Source organism: Arvicanthis niloticus, chromosome 1 (assembly GCF_011762505.2).
Source record: "Arvicanthis niloticus isolate mArvNil1 chromosome 1, mArvNil1.pat.X, whole genome shotgun sequence".
NCBI lineage: Eukaryota > Metazoa > Chordata > Mammalia > Rodentia > Muridae > Arvicanthis > Arvicanthis niloticus.
Genome location: NC_047658.1, coordinates 145,903,935 through 145,926,185, shown reverse-complemented (window position 1 = coordinate 145,926,185; position 22,251 = coordinate 145,903,935). Strand labels below are relative to the sequence as shown.

Here is a 22,251-nt window from a genome sequence, read left to right as displayed (position 1 = left end):
AAAGTTTCCTATGAAAGCTATCAAAGGGGAAAAGCAGGAATATCCTAAATCGAAAAAGGGAAAAAAAATTCTAGTAAGGGAAAAATTCTTCTAGGGAAAAAACATCTTCTAGGAAGAGGAAAAGGAAACGTTTCTATTCTATCTGGGGAAAGGGAAAAAGTCTATTCTATCTGCCTCTCATTTCTTTGTCCTCAGTTCTTTTTTTTTTTTTTTTTTTCATTCAATAGCTCTTTATTTGACTACACACCATGTGTTAGGGAAAACATCAGCTGGGCCATTTACATTCATCTCATCTGGAGACAAAAGAGCATCTTGTCTCAGATTTTAGTATAAGTGGAAATACTGGATCAGCAAATAGCATGAGAAACTAAGGAGATGGTAGCTGCTTTCAAGAAGCCTTAATTCTGTCTGGTTAAAAAAAAATGACTATACTCTCATATTGCCAAGTAACTACAGAATTTTTTTTCTTTTTTCTTGGTAGTTTTATTCATTTACATTTCAGATGTTATCCCTTTTCCCCATTCCCTTCCCCCCCAGAAACCCTCTATCCCATTCCCCCTTCTCCTGCTTCTATGAGGGTGTGGTCCCACCCACCCACTCCCACCTCCCTGCCCTAAAATATCCCCACATTGGGACATCCAGCCTTCACTGGACCAAGGACCTCCTTTCCCACCTATGCCCATCAATGCCATCCTCCCCTACATATACAGCTGGAGCCATGGGTCTCTTCTTATCAGTTTCCAGGCTGGTAGTTTAAGCCCAGGGAGCTCTGGTGGGTTGGTATTGTTCATCTCCCTATGATAGGCTGCAAAACCCTTCAGCTCCTTCAGTTTTCTCTCTGACTCCTCCATTGTGAACCCAAAGTTCAATGGTTAGCTGAGAGCATCTCCCTCTGTATATGTCAGGCTCTGGCAGAACCTCTCAGGAGACAGCTATAGCAAGCTCCTATCAACATGCACTTCCACATGGCATCCACAACAGTGACTGCCTTTGGTGACTGCACATGAGATGGATACCCAGGTGGGGCAGTCTCCAAAAGGCCCTTCCTTGAGTCTCTCTCCAGAATACATGATCACATGTTACAAAGTTCATCACAAGTTCACAAAAAATATCAAATTATAAATTTAAATAGAAGTTTACAAAAGAGAATGTTTACATGCATATCCATTAGGAGTAATTATCTGGCTCAAAATACATCACTTGTCTCAGCTCCACAGGGTCACTGAAGGTTTAAAACCATAACTAAGTTATCAGTAAAGTTTATACAGATAGACCAGTCAATATTTTATCTTCTGTCCTAGGAAGATAAAAAATATAAAAATATAAAAGATAAAAAATATAAAAAATCATTAGTTCCCATTTTATGACCTTGGTTAATTGTTTTACAACCTCGTGGAATGTGCTCTGAGTAGGAGAAAGTCTGGTTACATCTAAGAGCAATTAACTGTGACACTTGGTAGACTGGCAGAGTTATCATCACACTTTGGACTATCAGAAAAGAGCCTAATAGCAGTCCCACTATAAAAGAGCTTAATAATCATTGATATAATTTTAGAAATTCTTATAGGATCATCATTAAGACTTAAGAAGTCATCTATTTGTTTATATAGCATCATTACAAAACAGTACATCATCATGGATGTGCAAAGATCTGCTCCAAAGGGGTGTGCTATTACTTAGTGATTGTTATATATGTTTAATGGTAACTGTTATATATGTTTAATAGTAACAGGAAAAGCATATTCATAACATAAATTTTCCTAAAAGAAGTCCCATATAGCCATACTGAATAAAGCTGAACCTGTTGCAGATTATATAATAATACAAAGTAGACCATTTCAGGATGACCACCTGCTAGTTATTAGCTTATCCAATTATGGCTCCTAACAAGAGATATCATTTGAGGTGTAAACAAATGGAATGATTAATAAAAAACATTTTAAAAGACTAACCAGGACAAATACCATGTGGTCAGGCCTAAAAGTTCATTAATACAAAAAAAAAAAAAAAAGTCACAGCCTACAGGATCAAAACAAGTAGAGCTGATAGTGGCTCACATAGAATGAAGCAAAAACTGCATGGATCTACACTAGGTCCTCTGCATACATGATGTGGTTGTATTGTTAAGTGTTTTGGGAGATGCCTAATAGTAGATGTCTGGGTGTCTGTGACTCTTTTGTCTGCTCTTTGGACACTTTTCCTCCTCCTACTTGGTTGCTGAGTCCAACATTGATATGATGGTTTGTGCCTAGTATTATCACAACTTGTTATTCAATGTTTAGTTGATATTCCTGGGAGGCCTGCTATTTTTGAAGGGAAATGGAGGAGCAATGGATCTGGGAGAGAAAGGCATTAATGGGAGCAGTGGGGGAAGTAGAATCTGGGGAGGCTGCAGTGAGAATGTATTATATGACAAAAGAATAAATTAAAAGATAGAACATTAAGAGGTTTGTTATTGTTTTGTTGTTGTTGTTGAGAGCAAACCTAGCACAACCCCCAACCTGCATGTTTATTCCTCCCTGTGACTTGTTTTCACTATGTTTCTCTAAAAAGTGTTTCTGCTTCTGGTCATTGTTCATGTGTTTCAAATACAAATACTGAAAGTAATTATAGTTAACACTCAGTAAAAGACCTATCTTACCATCCCCCCTTTCACATTCTCTTTTGTGTGGGTAATTGGAAGATAGTGTGTGATTGACTAGGGGCATGTTTAAGAACAGAGTTATATCCATGTAAAAGCCAGAAGTAAAACTTGAACATTGCTTCCTCAGGAATATTTTGTCTTGTTTTATGAGACAGTGTGTCTCCCTGGTATGGATATTAAGCAAGTATGGGTGACCAGGAAATCCAAGGGATCTTCCTGTGTCTGCCCTCCTAAACACTGGTTAAGGAGTATATGTCATACACCTAGACTTTGAAACATGCACTAGAGATGAAATTTAGGTCTTTAGTCTTGAAAGACAAAAACTACATGAGATTCTTACACTCTCTCCACACCACTCAAACTTTACATGCTCAGTTCTCATTATATGGATCAATATGATATGTTGAGAATCTACATTGTTTTATATCTAGCCTGAATTGTAATGAAACACTGAACAAAGGCACATCAATTAAAGGATCTTATTATTGAGAAAAAAGAAGATAAATTAATTGTGAATTATACTAATTTTCTGGTAATGTGTCTAAACCACAGTAAGAACACAAATTTAGATGCACATAGGCTCAAGGGATGGGAAGAGTGTTACAGAGAATAGGGAAGTGCAGACATATGGGTGCAATAACTCCATAAACTGGAAGATGAAATACGGATGTTTCTTGAATCTTGAGAGATATAGGACTTATTTGGAGGGGGAAAAGGAAAACACGTCAGGAGCCAGATAATTTTCTCTCTTTAGAGAGGAAGGAAGCAAAGCTCATAAAATGGTGGCACAGAGGCAAATCCATTGAACACTGGAGTTGTATCGATGTCCTTTGGGTGAACTAGAGATTTCAACTTAAAGTTCTGTAAAATTGTGGTCAGGAACAAAAATAGCTCCATGCGGGCCAGGCCTTCTCCTACACAAATCCGTTTTCCTGGGAGGGAAATGGCAAAGAAGATAATTATTTCTTGTACATAAGTGTTAGCCTGAAATACATTGTTCTGGTACAAATAGAAGACAATAACACTAATGGCTGAGTTAAAGAGTATGTGGTTAGATAAATGGATGAGTGAAGGAAAAACTTTTTAGACAAATAGAAACAGAAAGTCATTGTTCCAACTAACAAATGGGATCAAGGAAAATATCGTTCAAAAATATTTGTCAGCTATATGTGCTTGATTATACCTGTATTCAAGACACCAGGGAAGTTGTGGAGGGGATATTTTTAATTTCTCATAAAGATCATAAAACGAAAGTAGCACAGATATTGCAGAAATATATTCAATATCCATTGTTCATACGCTGAATTTGGGGGAAGGTGAACCCTGAGGACACTGCAGGGCATCATGGAATTTCTAAAATGTCTACCTTCGAAGATGATCTGGAAAATTCTAAACAGAGAGAAAATGTCCTGTTCCAGTGGTTAGGGCACTTCAGTGAAGTGATCCCCATTTGCTTTTGAATACTTTTTGTGACCTATGTCCTTTGAAAACAAAGAATGCTGTTGTATGCTTTGTACAAATGTGATCTATGAAATAGCAAGGTATGAACTTCTTTCCAATAACACACTGCCTCAGGAATATGTGATAATCTCAAAGGTAGTAGTCCAACTGCATTAACATGAAGTACTCACTCATCTATGTCCCAAATATACTTTAGGTCCCTTGGTACTTTTCTCTGGTTTCAGAGACATAGCTTATTGTTCAGCCTGGTGGTGAGTAAGAGCAAAGACATGAACTTAAATTATGAAGAAGTTGAGATTTTTTATAAGGAATGAGTAAAATGTCAGTGAAGTTTGGTTTCTAGGATGGTGTCTTTGGTATTTCTGTGATGTACCTAAAGAAAGAAAAGAAATTCACTATACTCTAACTTTCTAAATCTTGACAAAATGGATAAACAAGAGACTTATTTTCATACCCTGACAGAGAGGATAGACCTTAAAAGGAGAGTGAATGAATGAGCAATGAAACTCATGCTCCTGATCATGCACATACTACAGATTTATCCAACTCTGTGGAGTCACTTTTTAAGTCCCCACAGATCTGCATGCCACTGGAAAAATGATAATGAGTTTTTATTACCTGTTGAGAATGGCATGAAGTAGTCACTTTTCTTAAAGTTTCCATTCCCATCTAGAAAGTGGCCAGGGTCAAACATCTCTGGGTTGGGGAACTCCTTACTGTCATGCAGCACTGATGTCAGTGATGTTATTATGGTCGTCCCCTGCAACAACACACAGATAAGTAATAAACAAGCAAGTTACAAAGAAATCATGGCATGTACAGAAAATGGGAAATAACATAGTCCAATCTTCTGCTCCATAGATATGGTTAAGTATGAAAAATACAGGGGACATTTCTGACAGATCAAGCATGGAAAGAGTGTATGGTGAGTGACAGTGATGTTGCTAAAGTGCTTTCAGTTCAATTTTAGCTCAATACTTGAGTACTGAAGTCATGATCTGTACTTTTAATCCAGCAAAGTGGCTGCTCTGGAAAGTGATCATATACAAACACCTTCTAGGATTGTGTTATCTGGCTGGAATATAGATGTACCTTTAATTCCACAGTACAAAGGCAAGCAAACCTCTGTGTTCAAGGCAAGTATGATATAGAGCAAGTTTCAGGTAAAAAACGCATAGGTCCTGGTATGGTGGAACACATCTTTAATCCCTGCACTCAGGAGAGAGACATGTAAATCTCTGAGCTCTAGTCAATCAGTTCAGATAACTCAGTGAGCTGAAAGGCAGGGTAAGGGTCTCCATCTGCTCCTGAGTGCTAAGGCTGTACCACAGCTTTCCAGATCCAAATCCTGCCTGGAGAAAACTTGTCCCCCAGGAGTGCTGAGATATCTAAGATTACAGCTCTCTGTACACTATTACCACCCAAAGAGCTGGTCTCCCAGGAGTGCTGACACATCTAAGAGCACAGGATTACAGGCTCATAGGAGGAAAAAAATCAGTCATATACAGCAAGACCAAGTAATACCAGAGTTAACCAGTTTGTGAGAAGCAAGTGCAAGAACTTAAGCAACAGAAAAAAAGGTTACTTGGCATCATCAGAATCCAGTTCTCCCACCACAGCATGTCCTGTATACCAACACACTGGAAAAGAACAATTTGGATTTAAAATCACATCTTATGATGATAATAGAGTAATTCAAGGAGGACATAAATAACTCCCCTAAAAAAATAGAGGATAACACAGGTAAACAGGTAGAAGCACTTAAAGAGGAAACACAAAAATATCTTAAAGAATTACAGGAAAACACAACCAAATAGGTGACAAAATTGAACAAAACCATCCAGGATCTAAACATGAAAATAGAAACAATAAAGAAATCACAAAGAGACACAACACTGGAGATAGAACACCTAGGGAAAAGATCACAAGTCATAGATACAAGCATCACCAACAGAATACAAGAGATGAAAGAAAAAATATCAGGAGCATGAGATACCATAGCAAACATTGACACAACAGTCAAAGAAAATGCAAAATGCAAAAAGCTCCTAACCCAAAAGACCCAGGAAATCCAGAACCCAATGAAAGGACCAAACCTAATAATAATACATATAAAAGAGAGAGGGTAGATTCTCAACTCAAAGGGCCAGTAAATATCTTCAACAAAATTCTAGAAGGAAACTTTCCTAATCTAAAAAAAGAGATGCTTATGGACATACAAGAAGCCTACAGAACTCCAAATAGAGAGGACCAGAAAAGAAATTCCTTCTGTCACATAATAATCAAGGTACTAAATGAACAAAACAAAGAGAGAATATTAAAAGCAGTAAAAAGTCAATTAACATAGTCAATTAACAAATAAAGGCAGACCTACAAAAATTACACGAGACTTCTCAACAGAGACTATGGAAGCCAAAAGATCCAGGGCAGATGTCATATAGACCCTAATGCCAGCCCAGGTTATTTTATCCAGCAAAACTCTAAGTTAACATGGAGAAATCAAAATATTCCATGAGAAAACTAAATTTACACAATATCTTTCCATAAATACAGCCCTACAAAGGATAATAGATTGAAAACTCCAACACAAGAATGGAAACTAAACCCTAGAAAAAGCAAGAAAGTAGTGTTTTTTCAACAAACCCAAAAGAATATAGTCATACAAACATAATTCCAAGTACAACAACAAAAAAACCATGAAGCAGCAGTCACTTTTTCTTAATATCTCTTAATATCAATGGTCTCAATTGCCCCAATAAAAAGACATAAACAAATAGACTGGAAACCTAAAAAAGGACCCAGCATTTTGCTGAATGCAGGAAATGCATCTCAGTGTCAAAGACAGACACTATCCCAGAGTAAAAGGCTGGAAAACAATTGTCAAGCAAAAGATATCAAAAAACAAGGTGGGGTAGCCATTAAAATATTAAATAAAATCAACTTTTAACCAAAAATATCAAAAATATAAGAAAGAACATTTCATACATGTTAAAGGAAAAATCTACCAAGATGAACTCTCAGTTCTGAATATCAATGCTCCAAATGCAAGGGTATCCACATTCATAAAAGAAACTTTACTGAAGCTCAAAGCATACATTGCAACTCACACAATAATAGTGAGAGACTTCAACACCAACTCTTAGCAATGGAAACATCAGAGAAACAAGAAATTAACAGAGACACAGTGAAACTAAGAGAAGGTATGAATAAAATGGATTTAGCAGATATGTATAGAACATTTGATCCTAAAACAAAAAAAAATGTATATCTTCTTCTCAGCAACTCATGGCCATGGTCTCCAAAACTGAAGATATGATTGGTCACAAAACAGGCCTCAGCAGATACAAGAAGATTGAAATAATCTCATGCATCCTATTAGATCACCACGGACTAAAACTGGTCTTCAATAACAACAAAAAGAACAGGAAGCCCACATATACATGGAAGCTAAACCACTATCTACTAAAAGATAACTTTGTCAAGGAAGAAATAAAGAAATTAAAGACTTTTTAGAATTTAATGAAAATGAAGGCACATCAGACCAAAACTTATGCAACACAATGAAAACAGTGCTAAGAGGAAAACTCATAACTCTGAGTGCCTCCAAAAGAAACTGAAAAGAGCAGCTTTACAGCACACCTGGAAGCTCTAGAAGAAAAAGAAGCAAATGCACCCAAGAGGAGTAAACAGTAGGAAATAATCAAACTAAGGGTTGGAATCAACCAGTAGAAACAAAAAAGAACTGTACAAAGAATCAACAAATCTAGGCACTAATTCTTTGAGAAAATCAACAAGATAGACAAGCGCTTAACCAGACTAACCAGAGAGCACAGAGACAGTATCCAAATTAACAAGATCAGACATTAAAAGGGAGACATAACAATAGGAACCAAGGAAATTCAAAAAATTATCAGTTCCTACTACAAAAGTCTATACTCAACAGAACTTGAAAATCTTTATGAAATGGACAATTTTGTAGACAGATACAAGGTACCAAATTTAAATAATGATCAGATAAACCATATAAACAGTTCCATTGCCCCTAAAAGATAAATGCAGTCATTAAAAGTCTCCCTGACAAATACAAAGGCAAATGCTCACAGCCAAACCATTGCACTGAACGCAGGATCACAATGGAGGAGTTAGAGAAAGAACTGAAAGAGCTAAAGAGGTTTGCAACCTCACAGGAAGAACAATATCAACCAACCAGCCCATCCCAGAGTTCCGGGGGAATAAACCACCAACCAAACAGTGCACATGAAGAGACCCATGGCTCTAACCACGTATGTACCAGAGAATAGCTTTGTCTAGCATTAATAGGAGGAGAGGCCCTTGGACCTGGGAACGCTGATTACCCAGTTGAGAGGAATGCAAGGGCAGTGAAGTGGGAGTGAGTGAGTGAAAGGGGGATTACCCTAATAGAAGTAGGGCGAGGGGGATGGAATAAGAGGGTTCCAGATTGGAAACCAGGAAAGGGGATAACATTTGAAATGTAAATACATAAAATTTTCAATAAAGAAAAAGTCAGAAGATTAGTACAGATTGCCAGAGTTACTTTGAGGCCAAGCAGAGTAATTCAGTGAGCATCTAAGAGAATCCAGATTGAATCAGTCAGCTTGGAGAAGAGTTTGGGCCCAAAAACTGAGTTAAACAAGCCAACCAGAGTTCAAAAATAACTAGAAAAGATGATTTTATTCAGCAGTAAGCCTACATGACAATTACACAAGGTAAATAAAGTTACAAAGGTCATATAAAAAACATTATTCATCAAAACCAAGTTGGTTTCATTCCAGAGATACTGTGATGACTCTACCCAAAAGATGAAAACACTTCTCCTCATACTTATAAGAAAAAAATTATATCCAACTCAAAGATACAAATGCTACATGTATTCCTTCACTTGAGAGTCTTAGCATAAATTGTTTGTTGACTTTGTTTTTACGTTACATTATATGTGGAAGCAAGGTAGCTAAATGCAGGTCATTGTCAATGAAGGATGGGCAAAGGGTAGTAAAATATGTGTGGAATGAAAGTAGAAAGGACAATACTGGGTGCAGGATTCAAGCAGGTAGTAAAGTCTTATGAATGGGAATATAGGCAGTGAGATGAAGGCTTGATTGAAATGCAGTAAACATAAGTGTGAGAATATATATGGGTATTTCACAATTCAAATAATGTGAAGGCTTAAACAAAATGTAAGGTATATAAGAAGTTAGGTGGTATAACATAGCATCTTTTATAGGAATCTCACAGACCAAGTGAAAAATATATAATAAAGGAGGTTAATTGCACATGTGTACTATCAAAGAACAGGGTGAGTATGCTAGGAGTGAAAAGTTTATGCATGAATAGAGAACAAGGAAAAAATAAGTAAGGGGTACTGTTCAATTATATCCTCAATTCCAGGGATCATCATGAAAGAGTGGGCCCAAAGAATGTAAGAATCAAAAAAAGTATGACTCAGAAGACTGGAGAACAGAGCATTGAGGTGCAGCAGAGAAAAGAAATGCTTACCTTGGGAATGAGGTAATTCCTGAACTTAATGTCACAGGTCACTGCATGTGGCAGGTTGGTAGGGATGAGGTCAATGAATCTCTGGACCTCATGAATCATGGCATCTGTATAGGGCATGTGGCTCCTGTCCTGCATGCAAGGGCTGCGATGTTTGCCAATCACACGCTCAATCTCTTCCTGGACTTTAGCTGGTTGGTCATAGTAAAAAGTGGGGAAAATGGAAAAGAAGTAAAATGCTTATCACAATATTTGACTAAATGATGCATAAAAAAGGGCCTCAATAGCATTGTAAATGCATTTTATGTCCTGTAGTACATTAAGACATGCAGAGATGATACATATAGATTCATACCACTATGTTACAAAGAGCTGTTATGATATATCAGTATGTACTTATAATAGAAAATAAAATAGGATTAAGTAAATATATCAAATAGAAACAACACAAGTAACCATCATATCATAGTCTGATAAAGGACAATTAGAAATAAAACTGAATTTTTGTCAAAATACAATATTTTTTAAAACATTCTCTCTCTTTCTCTCTGCCTTTCTCTCTCTCTGTCTCTCTGTCTCTCTGTCTCTCTGTCTCTCTCTCTCTCTCTCTCTCTCTCTCTCTCTCTCTCTCTCTCTCTCCCCTCTGTGTATATGTGTGTGTGTGTGTGTGAAATTTGATGTTATGCTCAAGACAAACCAAGTTCAAAGTTAACAGTTATTTCTGAAACATTACCATACTTGTAAATAATTAATGGTTTCTATATACTACCCACTATATAAAATATCTATTATCTTTGTCATAAAAATGAAAAATGTGTTACAATTACATCCCATATATTGAAAGATATCTACAAATAAATAAAACACACACACACACACACACTTCCTGTTACTTCATGAACAATGTGTTTGATTTTAGGATTTAGTTATTTCAACTTTCATTGTGACATACATTGGTGGTATATAAATATTATTCACTATCATGTAAATTATGAGTATCTTCTATTAGTAGTAGACATTTTGACTGAGTCTTTTCTATTTAGTTTGTAATCTTACATTTCATGAATTATAACTTCTTCTAAGTATTTAAATTCATAGCCTTTGAAATAAAAGTTCAGTGGATATGAGCATCAGAACACATTTACTTCTCATTTGTTCCTCAATCTCTGCTCATGTAAGCAGCATCCACTTGGTAAGTACACAATAGAGAGCTTTGTAGATCATGTGTCCAGAAACCTATCCTATAATCTTATCCTACTATGTGGGTTGTTCAAATACCTGGAGCCCATGACTTCCTTGACCTAGCTTCAGAGAAGTAGATTAAAATATTCTCAAGTGCTCCATGATTAAAGGAAAAGTTGATACCACACTGAGGTCCAGGCCTACATTTTTGCTTGGAAGTCTCATGGCAAATATTTACATATGGCTCAGGGGTCTCCCTAAAGAATATTATGCTTTTATTCAGTCCTAGTGTTCTGAAACTCCATGACTGTTTTTTGGGTTAGTGGTTTAATTCTCTCCACTCCAAGTGTACTTAGACATTTCTATTAAGATGATAAAATGCAGGTTTCTTTAAGTCACTAACTTATCTAAAAGATAAATCGTGCCACTGAAATTCATAAGACAATTGGAGAAAGATGCTCTGATACTCTCAATTCTGGGACTGGAATACAATCATTCCTCCACCTTTTGTCCCTATTTATTGCCCTTTCTCTGTCAACCACTGGAAATCTTTGAATACAGGGCTTCTTACACTCACTTTTTTAGAGCAATTCTATATTCTTCCATAAGGGAAACTCAGTCACTGTAGGATTTTAGGGAGAAAGGGGAACCTGGCAAGGAGAAACTCCTTTTATAAACCTTTTATTACCCTATGTTGATTCCTTATTGTTTTTTAACTGAGATCCATACTGTATTTGGAGAAATACAGCTTACATGTTTATCTGAAATCTATTTTACAGTGTCATCCTCCCTACTCTATTTTTTCTCATGCCTCATTACCCTATTGTATTTCAGTATTTTTGTGAAGCCCTCTTGGTCATTTGTCATTTTCCTTTTCTCCTAACTTTTAATTACTACTTCTCATTTGTGTTTATGCTAGTGTCACTTTAATGTAAACTATATATGCTAAAACATTAAATGTATTTTTCCAGTAATTTTCAGATTGACACATTCAGATGCTGTCTCCTGGGGGCACACTCCCTTTTGAAAAGAAAACAGAGGAGACCATCTCTGCTTTGGAAGAAATTAAGACAGTTCTCATGATTGCTGAATTTATTCTGGTGACAATAATATAAGAATAAAGTTGTGTTCACTTTGCTATTTTCTTTGTTGCTATCTCCAGATGTGATGCTGATGAAAGCATTAAAACTGCATACATACAATATATGTGTATGTAAGATTTGAAGCTATCTGGTCACAAAAGTATCATAGGAAAATATTTTAGCAAGTTTAATACATTGTTTCTTAACTGTTAAGTGAACAAATATTCATAACCATAATCTATAATTTAATAAATACTGTAAAAACAAAGAATAAAATTACATTTCTATAATAATATTATTTTTAAATAAATGCTGCTGATACAACTGGAAAAAATGAGTTCACCAGAAGTTGCATTGAAATAAACTTTTGAAATAATAGCATTCCTTGTTCTACAACTAATGCCTATATGGAAATAACTTTCTGATGAATTCACTTATTTTCACTCCTCAGAATGGACATTATCTCAGGTAAGTTCAGGAAATTCCATAATTTGTGATTATATTTCAGTAAAGTAAGTTTTAACCTTGTACACCAGAATAAGATTTATTAGGGAAAAAAGTAAGTGCAAAAATGTGCCTGGTTTGAAAACCTAATTTGGGAACTAAATGTATAAATAAAACAAGTCAAAAAAGGCTGTCAGTGCCTGTCACAGATTACTTCCCAATAAATACAGACACTGATCTGCATTTGATTGCTTTTCCTACTTATACAGCTTCTTCATACCTCTCATTCATCCTACTCTCCATGCCCAGTAGCACAGAAAACTAAAGACTGAGACTTCTCTAACAATAGTACACAGTACACTAACAATGTCTTCCCAGCATCCTACAAGAATGCTGTGGATCCTGTGGAGCACCAACTGTGTCCTTACCTGTGACTTCTGGATGCTTCATCAGGAGCAAGAGAGCATATCTCAGTGTCGTGCTTGTTGTCTCTGTCCCAGCAGCAAACAAATCACCCACTGTGACTGATAAGTTTTCAAGTGTAAACTCTGAGTGTTGATTGTGGCTTTCCTAAGAATTGTTAGATGTAGTTATGTGATAAATTATTCACTAGCACCTATGATAAAAATGACTCTATAGTATCACACCATTTTCTATTGCTGCAAACACAGAACTTGAAAATGTAGTTCCAGAATAAATTAACCCAGCATTGCAGGGACTGATACAGAGGATCTTAATTTCAGTTCCTCCAACTTAATTTTTTATCTAAACTCACGGATACTCTACACCTAAATTTGTACAGTGAATGATCTTTAAGACTTAAAAATATGTAAACAAGAATTTTGAACATTCATTAAAAACAAATTCTATATGCTGAATCTAGTGAGAAGAAAATCAAAGGCATTTCACTCTAACAATTTGGGAATTCTCTGTTATACTGTGACTGGTCTTTAATACAGACTGGTTGCACTGGACTTAAATAAATCTGTTCTTTCTTTAAGAGATTCATAATAGATATAAATGAATAAAATTAGGACAGTGGGGAAACACTGTGATAGATGTTACTGGCTTATATTACAAATTTATTATTTATTTCCTTGTTCAAAAATTTTATAGATTCAATATTACTGCAGATCCACAATAAAGTTTAACTTGTAAAAAGGATCAAAGAACAAACATCTAGATGGAATAGGGAAAAAGAATAGGCTCACAAAGTTGAGATGACATGACCCCATTCCATATGGGAGTCAACTAGCAACATAGCATAGATAGAGAAGGATAAATGGACCATAGAAACTGGGGAGAGAATAAGGCATGAAGACAGGGTGAAGACACAGTAGGGATCAAATGGGATGGAGAGTGTATATATAGTGAAATTGCCAATTATAAGGAATAAAGCTGAGCAGATAGTATATAATAGGTATGCCATCATGTTATAGCTATGGAGGTTTAGTCAGCATATCATTTTCATATAGCTTAATTTAAGAATTGATAACACTAGAATAACTAATACTGTGTAATGACCATACTAACAGTATTAAAATAACTTTCTCTTTGTTGGTATCTGTTAAACAAAGGCACACATCCCCATTTACAATATTAATTCAAGTAGTTTTCTTTTTTCCTAGATTTTATTTTACTTTATTTTTCTGGTTGATAGTTTAGAAAAATCATGAAAAGTCATATGTTTTCTTTTTTTCTTATTTATTACAGTAGACCTAATACAGTAGGCAAGATCAGGAAAAACAGTAGGGAAAGACTAGTAAAAACAGGCCTTCTTCAATTCTAATTCTCTATGCCAGACACCTAAGTATGGCATGAAAGACAAATCAGACCCTGCACCTGTACTTATGAATATATTTTTATGAGACCAAGTCACATCCAGTTCTCTATTTTTTAGATAGAAATACGATACCAGCTGCTGAGCAGTGGTGGCACACGCCTTTAATCCCAGCACTTGGGAGGCAGAGGCAGGCGGATTTCTGAGTTCGAGGCCAGCCTGGTCTACAGAGTGAGTTCCAGGATAGACAGGACTACACAGAGAAACACTGTATCAAAAAAAACAAAAAACAAAAAAAAAAGAAAAATGACACCAAATGATTATGGCCATGTATTCCTTCTATGGAAACTAAAATATCCACTAGCTGACCCAACACAGAAAAACTTTACAAGTCTGTTCTGTAGTGCAGTAATAGAGTTTGGTCTCTTTTTAAGTCTTTTATTACTCATTTTACATTCTAGTCACTGAATGTTGCACAATACACAATAACTATGTGCTCTAGATACTCAGTTTTTAAAGTCCTGTTGACAGTGTGTCTAGATCAAAATGTGGACTCTAGAAGCTATACACATACGATGCCTTCAGATTTCATTGCCAATGAAATCCAAGGATTTAAATTATTTTAGTGATGGATCATTATTTTAGTGATCTTCATTGGTTTCATCTTAAATATTTTTAGAAGTCTTTCTTCCTCTTAGTTTACACTAAAATCCAGAAGATATTGGTGCTCATAGGTCAGCATTTGAACTCAAAACAATCATTTCAGAGGAGATTTTAAATGATATTAAGCTTTCACAGTTAAGTTAAAATGATCACATATGCAGGCACATATTCCATATGATTAGTAGCTTTCTACTGCAAATAATAAAGTGACTACATTACTGTGGCATTTTCTCCAAACAAAATTAACTTCTGATCCTGGGTGATTGTTCATAGGTGTTCAACACAAAGTATTGGTGGCAGTAAAGATAATAAGACTGACTTACACTTGTTTCCAGGTTAGGTTAATTTGGTTGAGTAGTTTTCTAGTTCATTTCTCATCTAAATCTCTATTATTCTACACGTTTCCTAATTGACTCAGATTTATCTAACAACATAAAAAGTAATCTTGCTCACTGAAACTTGTACTGAGTTGTTCAACTCCTGTTCTCCATAGGTCTTAGTCCAGAATATCTTAGACTTTTACTCAGATCCATAGCTTCTACTAACAAGGATTGAGAATCTCCTCCCTCACCTGTGGACCTTACCCAGGGTCAGATCTCATCCCTACTCTGAATCTGGAACCTCTGAGCTTTACCCCTGGTCAGATCAAGTCACCATCCATGATCTGCACTGGTACAATATAATTATGACTATTACAAAATACCTAACTACTTTCTGATTAGTTTTAAAGCCTACAACAGGGAATTTCATAACCAGAAATGTGTTCCTGGTTAAAAGCCCATGGATAGAGAGTGCTGAGTCTCTAGGTAATGACATACTGATGTAATTCTGTTAATGGTCTTATTGTCCAGCTTCTGTGTAAATGTTTATGTGTATTCCCGTTAACCTGGGCTGTTAAAAATTTAGGTCCAAAAGCTTCTTTTTGCAGATTAGAAGTCTATCGAGAGATGAGTAAATCATAAAAGTGCAAAAAATAAGAGATCTAGTACTCAGGCCTAAAACTAGCATCTTTATCAACCCCACTTTCCTGCTAAGGTCTGTAAGAACAAGAGTATGGGAAGGAGAATAGTAAAGTGCAACCTTCTGCACATGACACTGACCTGAATAAAATTACACCACTCAAACTTCCAGCAGCAATAGGGGAAAGGACCATTCAGAACATTTTTTTCCTGAGAAGCTATTGGCAAATGATAACTAGTGGGAAGAGAGAATCTTTTTTTTAAATATATGGCTACTGAGATATTTTCCATGGTGTAGTGCATGACCCAATTCAAATATGGGGAACATAAACTGTAATTATTGAGTAGTGAAAGAAAGAAAAAATGAAAAAAAGAAAGAAGCAAAGAATGAAACAGAGAAACAATGAAAGGAGGAATAAAGAAAAGAATAAATAAAAAACAAGGAAAGAAAGAAACAAAGAATGAAAAAGGAAAGAAACAAAGAAGAAAAGAAAGAAAGAAAGAAAGAAAGAAAGAAAGAAAGAAAGAAAGGGAATGAACTTGAGAGAGGGTTGCTGTAGGATATATATGAGAAATGAAGAAATGGAGAGGAAATGGGAGATAAATATAACTATATTTAATTGTATATATGTAAGAAATTCTCAAAAATGAAAAATGTCCTTATCGATATACCTGCCCTATGAGAAATTTTACAGACATGCAATAATCAAATAAATAGTACATTAAATCAGTGACATGCTAAATTATAAAATTTTCATTAAGAATAACTTCAAAGATATGTTCAAAAAATTGCATTATATTTGTATATTAAAATCTCTCAAATAAACCTGTAGCCTTCCTTTATACAAATGATAAACTGGCTGAAACAAAAAATCTGGGAAACAACATCATTCACAATATTCACAAATAATGTAAAATATTTTAGAGTAACTCTAACCAAACAAGTGAAAGAACTGTATGATAAAAACTTCAAGGTTCTCAAGAAAGAAATCGAAGAAGAACTCAGAATATGGAGAGATCTTCCATGCTCATGGACTGGTAGAATTAACACAGTAAAAATAGCCATCCTACCAAAGACAATCAACAGATTCAACACAATCCCCATTGAAATACAAATGCAGTTATTCAAGGACATGGAAAGAGCAATTATCAAATTCATCTGAAAAACAAGAAGTCCAGAATAGCAAAAAACAATTCTTAATAATAAAAAACTTCTGGGGGAATCACCATCCCTGATCTCAAAGTCTACTAGAGAGCAATAATTATTTAAAAACTCATGGTATTGGTACACAGACAGACAGATAGATAAATGGAATAGAATTGAAGACCCAGAAATAAAATCAAACACTTACAGAAACATGATCTTTGGCAAAAAAGACAAGAAATATACAATGGAAAAAAGAAAGATTCAATAAATGGTGCTGGTCTAACTGGCAGTCTGTACGTAGAAAAATAAAAATAGGACCAGACCTCTGCCTGGTCTGCTGTTGTGTGGACCCCGGATTTCGCCTGAGACATTCTGGAGGCTCCACGGATCCCAAGCCAACTTTAGGTAGGAAGACCCACATACTGCCCTAAGCCCATAGCTGGGTGCTGTGAGCGCTCAGATTCCAGCAGATACCCCCCTCCCCACCCCTGCGGAGTAGCACTCCCCTTAAGGCCCTCTCCCCGATCTGAGGCCTGGACCAGACCTATGCCAGGTCTGCTGTTGTGTGGACCCCGGATTCCACCTGAGACATTGTGGAAGGTCCACACAACCCAGAGCCACAAAGGAACAACTGAACTCACAGCGTCAGACAACATATCCTGAGATATCCTAGAGGAGACACTGCACCCAGAACAGTAGACACCTAGCTGGACTGCTACCTTGGAGGCACCAAATCCTGCGGCATCCTAGAGGTACCACTGTAATCAGTATAGCTGGAAAAGATCACAGAGATATCTGGACACCTAGGAGATCAGACACAAGCAAGATAACTGGAAAGGCAGGCTTCAGTCAGAGACAGCAAGAACAGGCAGCACTAGAGTTAACCAGAAGGCAAAAGACAAGCAACAGAAACCAAAGTTACATGGCATCATCAGAACCCAGGTCCCCCATCAGAGCAAGCCCTGAACACCCCATCACACCAGAAAAGCAGGATTCAGAATTAAAATCACTTCTCATGACAATGATAGAGGACTTTAAGAAAGACATAAATAACACTCTCAAAGAACTTAAGGAGAACAATGGTAGACAGATAGAAACCCTTAAAGAGGAAACACAAAAATCCCTTAAGGAATTGCAAGAAAATGCTACCAAATGGGAAAAGGAATTAAACAAAACCATGCAGGATCTAAAAATGGAAGTAGAAACAATAAAGAAATCACAAAGGGACAATACCCAGGAGATAGAAAACCTAAAAAAAAAAAAGATCAGGAGTCATAGACACAAGTATCACCAACAGAATACAAGAGATGGAAGAGAGAATCTCATGTGCAGAAGATACCACGGAAAACATTGACACAACTGTCAAAGAAAATGCAAAATACAAAAAGCTACTAACCCAAAATATACAAGAAATCCAAGACAAAATGAGAAGGCCAAACCTAAGGATAATAGGTATAGATGAGGGGAAGACACCCAACGTAAAGGACCAGTAAATATCCTCAACAAAATTATAGAGGAAAACTTCCCTAACCTAAAGAAAGAGCTGTCCATAAATATACAAGAAGCCTACAGAACTCCAAATAGGTTAGACCAGAAAAGAAATACTTCCCGCCACATAATAGTCAAAACATCAAATGTACAAAACAAAGAAAAAATACTAAAAGCAGTAAGGGAAAAAGGCAAAGTAACATATAAAGGCAGACCTATAAGAATTACACCAGACTTCTCACCAGAGACCATAAAAGCCAGAAGATCCTGGAATGATATCATACAGACCCTAAGAGAACACAAATGCCAGCACAGACTACTATACCCAGCAAAATTGTCAATCATTATTGATGGAGAAACCAAAATATTCCATGACAAATCCAAATTTACACAGTATCTCAACACAAATCCAGCACTTCAAAGAATAATTGATGGAAAACTCCAACACAAGGAGGAAAACTACAACCTAGAAAAAGCAAGAAAGTAATCTTCCAAAAACCGTAAAAGAAGGTAGCTACACAAACATATCTCCACTGCCAATAACAAAAATAACAGGAAACAACATTCATTTCTTCTTAATAACTCTTAATATCAATGAACTCAATTCTCCAATAAAAAGATAAAGATTATCAGACTGGATACGTAAGCAGGACCCAACATTTTGCTGCATTCAGGAAACGCACCTTTGTGAAAAGACAGACACTACCTCGGAGTAAAAGGTTGAAAAACAATCTTCCAAGCAAATGGTCCCAAAAAACAAGCTGGAGTAGCAATTCTAATATCAAAAAAAATCATTTTCAACCAGAAGTAATCAAAAAAGATAAAGAAGGACACTTCATATTCATCAAAGGAAAAATGTACCAAGAGGAACTCGCAATTCTCAACATCTATGCCCCAAATGCAAGGGCACAAACATACATAAAAGAAACTTTACTAAAGCTTAAAACATACATTGCACCCTACACAATAATAGTGGGAGATTTCAACACCCCACTCTCAGCTATGGACAGATCATGGAAACAGAAACTAAACCGAGACACAATGAAACTAACAGAAGTTATGAACCAATTAATTGGACTTAACTGACATCTATAGAACATTCCATCCTAAAACAAAAGAATATACCTTCTTCTCAGCACCTCATGGTACCTTCTCCAAAATAGACCATATAATTGGTCACAAAACAGGCCTCAACAGATACAAAAAGATTGAAATAATCCCTAGTACCTTATCAGACCACCATGGACTAAGAATTGTCTTTGACATGGACAAAACAACAGAAAGCCCACACACACTTGGCAACTGAACAATGCTCTACTCAATGATAACTTGGTCAAGGAAGAAATAAAGGAAGAAATTAAAGACTTTTTAGATTTAAATGAAAATAAGGACACATCATATCAAAATTTGTGGGACTCACTGAAAGCAGTACTAAGAGGAAAACTCATAGCTCTAAGTGCTCACAAAAAGAAATTGGAAAGAGCATACATTAACAACCAAAGGGCAAAGAGACAGTATTCAAATTAATAAAATCAGGACTGAAAAGGGAGACATGACAACAGAAACAGAGGAAATTAAAAAAAATCACCAGATCCTACTACAAAGGCCTATACTCAACAAAATTGGAAAATCTGGAGGAAATGGACAATTTTCTAGACAAATACCAGGTACCAAAGTTAAACGAGGAGCAGATAAATCATCTAAACAGTCACATAACTCCTAAAGAAATAGAAACAGTCATTAAAAATCTTCCCACCAAGAAATATCTGGGGCCAGATGGTTTCAGCGCAGAATTCTTTCAGACCTTCAAGGAACACCTAATACCAATCCTCTTCAAGCTATTCCATCAAATAGAAACAGAAGGAACACTACCCAATTCATTCTATGAAGCTACCATTACACTCATACCTAAAGCACAGAGAGACCCAACAAAGAAAGAGAACTACAGACCAATCTCCCTTATGAATATTGATGCAAAAATACTCAATAAAATTCTCGCAAACTGAATCCAACAACACATCAAAACAATTATCCATCAAGACCAAGTAGGCTTTATCCCAGGAATGCAGGGATGGTTCAATATTCAGAAATCCATCAATGTAATCCACTGCATAAATAAACTTAAAGAAAATAACCACATGGTCATCTCACTAGACACTGAGAAAGCATTTGACAAAATTCAACATCCCTTTATGTTAAAAGTCTTGGAAAGATCAGGAATTCAAGGCCCATACCTAAACATAGTAAAAGCAATATACAGCAAGCCAGTACCCAACATCATGCTAAATGGAGAGAAACTGGAAGCAATCCCACTAAGATCAGGGACTAGACAAGGCTGCCCACTCTCACCTTACCTATTCAATATAGTACTGGAAGTCTTAGCTAGAGCAATTAGACAACAAAAGGAAGTCAAAGGGATACAGATAGGAAAGGAAGAAGTCAAAATTTCACTACTTGCAGATGATATGATAGTATACTTAAGTGAACCTAAAACTTCCACCAGAGAACTCCTAAACCTGATAAACAACTTTAGCAATGTGGCTGGATATAAAATCAACTCAAACAAATCAGTAGCCTTCCTCTATTCAAAGGATGAACAGGCTGAGAAAGAAATTAGGGAAATGACCCCCTTCACAATAGCCACAAATAAAATATCTTGGAGTGAATCTAACCAAGCAAGTGAAAGATCTGTATGACATGAACTTTAAGTCTCTGAAGAAAGAAATCAAAGAAGATCTCAGGAGATGGAAAGGTCTCCCATGCTCCTGGATTGGCAAGGTTAACTTAGTAAAAATGGCCATCCTGCCAAAAGCAATCTACAGATTCAATGCAATACCCATCAAAATTCCAAATCAATTCTTCATAGAGATAGAAAGAGCAATCTACAAATTCATTTGGAACAACAAAAAACCTAGGATAGCGAGAAATCTTCTCAACAATAAAAGAACTTCACCATCCCTGACCTCAAACTGTACTACAGAGCAGTAGTGATAAAAACTGCATGGTATTGGTACAGAGACAGGCAGGAAGATCAATGGAATAGAATTGAAGACCCAGAAATGAACCCGCACACTTATGGTCACTTGATCTTTGACAAGGGAGCTAACACCATCCAGTGGAAAAAGGACAGCATTTTCAACAAGTGGTGCTGGCTCAACTGGAGGTTAACATGTAGAAGGATTCAAATTAATCCATTCTTATCCCCTTGTACAAAGCTCAACTCCAAGTGGATAAAGGACCTTCACATAAAGGCAGATACACTGAAACTAATAGAAGAGAAGTTGGGGAAGACCCTCTAATACCTAGGCATAGGGGAAAAGTTCCTGAACAGAACACCAATGGCTTATGCTCTAAGATCAAGAATTGACAAATGGGACCTCATCCCCTGACACCAGTCAGAATAGCTAAGATCAAAAATTCAGGTGAGGGTAGATGCTGCCAAGGATGTGAAGAAAGAGGAACACTCCTTCATTGTTGGTGGGGTTGCAAACTGGTACAACCACTCTGGAAGTCAGTCTGGCAGTTCCTCAGAAAATTGGACATAGCACTACCTGAGGATCCAGCTATACCACTCCTGGGCATATACCCAGAAAATGCCCCAACATATAACAAAGACATATGCTCCACTGTGTTCATAGCATCCTTATTTATAATAGCCAAAAGCTGGAAAGATCCCAGATTCCCTTCAACAGAGGAATGGATACAAAAAATGTGGTACATTTACACAATGGAATATTACTCAGCTATTAAAAATAATGAATTTGAGAAATTCTTAGGTAAATGGATGGAACTAGAAAATATCATCCTGAGTGAGGTAACCCAATCACAAAAGAACACACATGGTATTTACTCACTGATAAACAGAGATTAGCCCAAATTTTGAAACAACA

At 36.3% G+C, this 22,251-nt stretch overlaps 1 protein-coding gene across 2 annotated transcripts in view; it reads right to left on the bottom strand.

The window, feature by feature from the left end:
* Positions 1 to 3,109: 3,109 nt before the first annotated feature.
* The window catches only part of LOC117712125 (cytochrome P450 2C6-like), a 32,689-nt gene continuing 13,547 nt past the window's right edge, over positions 3,110 to 22,251 (bottom strand). For both annotated transcript variants that reach the window (XM_034508121.2, XM_076920359.1), the window contains exons 6-9: positions 12,753 to 12,894; positions 9,620 to 9,807; positions 4,724 to 4,865; positions 3,110 to 3,576 (exon numbers count right to left, since the gene is read on the bottom strand). In XM_034508121.2, the coding sequence (XP_034364012.1) occupies positions 3,395 to 3,576; positions 4,724 to 4,865; positions 9,620 to 9,807; positions 12,753 to 12,894 (654 nt within the window). In that variant the 3' untranslated portion in view covers positions 3,110 to 3,394. The remainder of the gene's footprint in view (positions 3,577 to 4,723; positions 4,866 to 9,619; positions 9,808 to 12,752; positions 12,895 to 22,251) is intronic.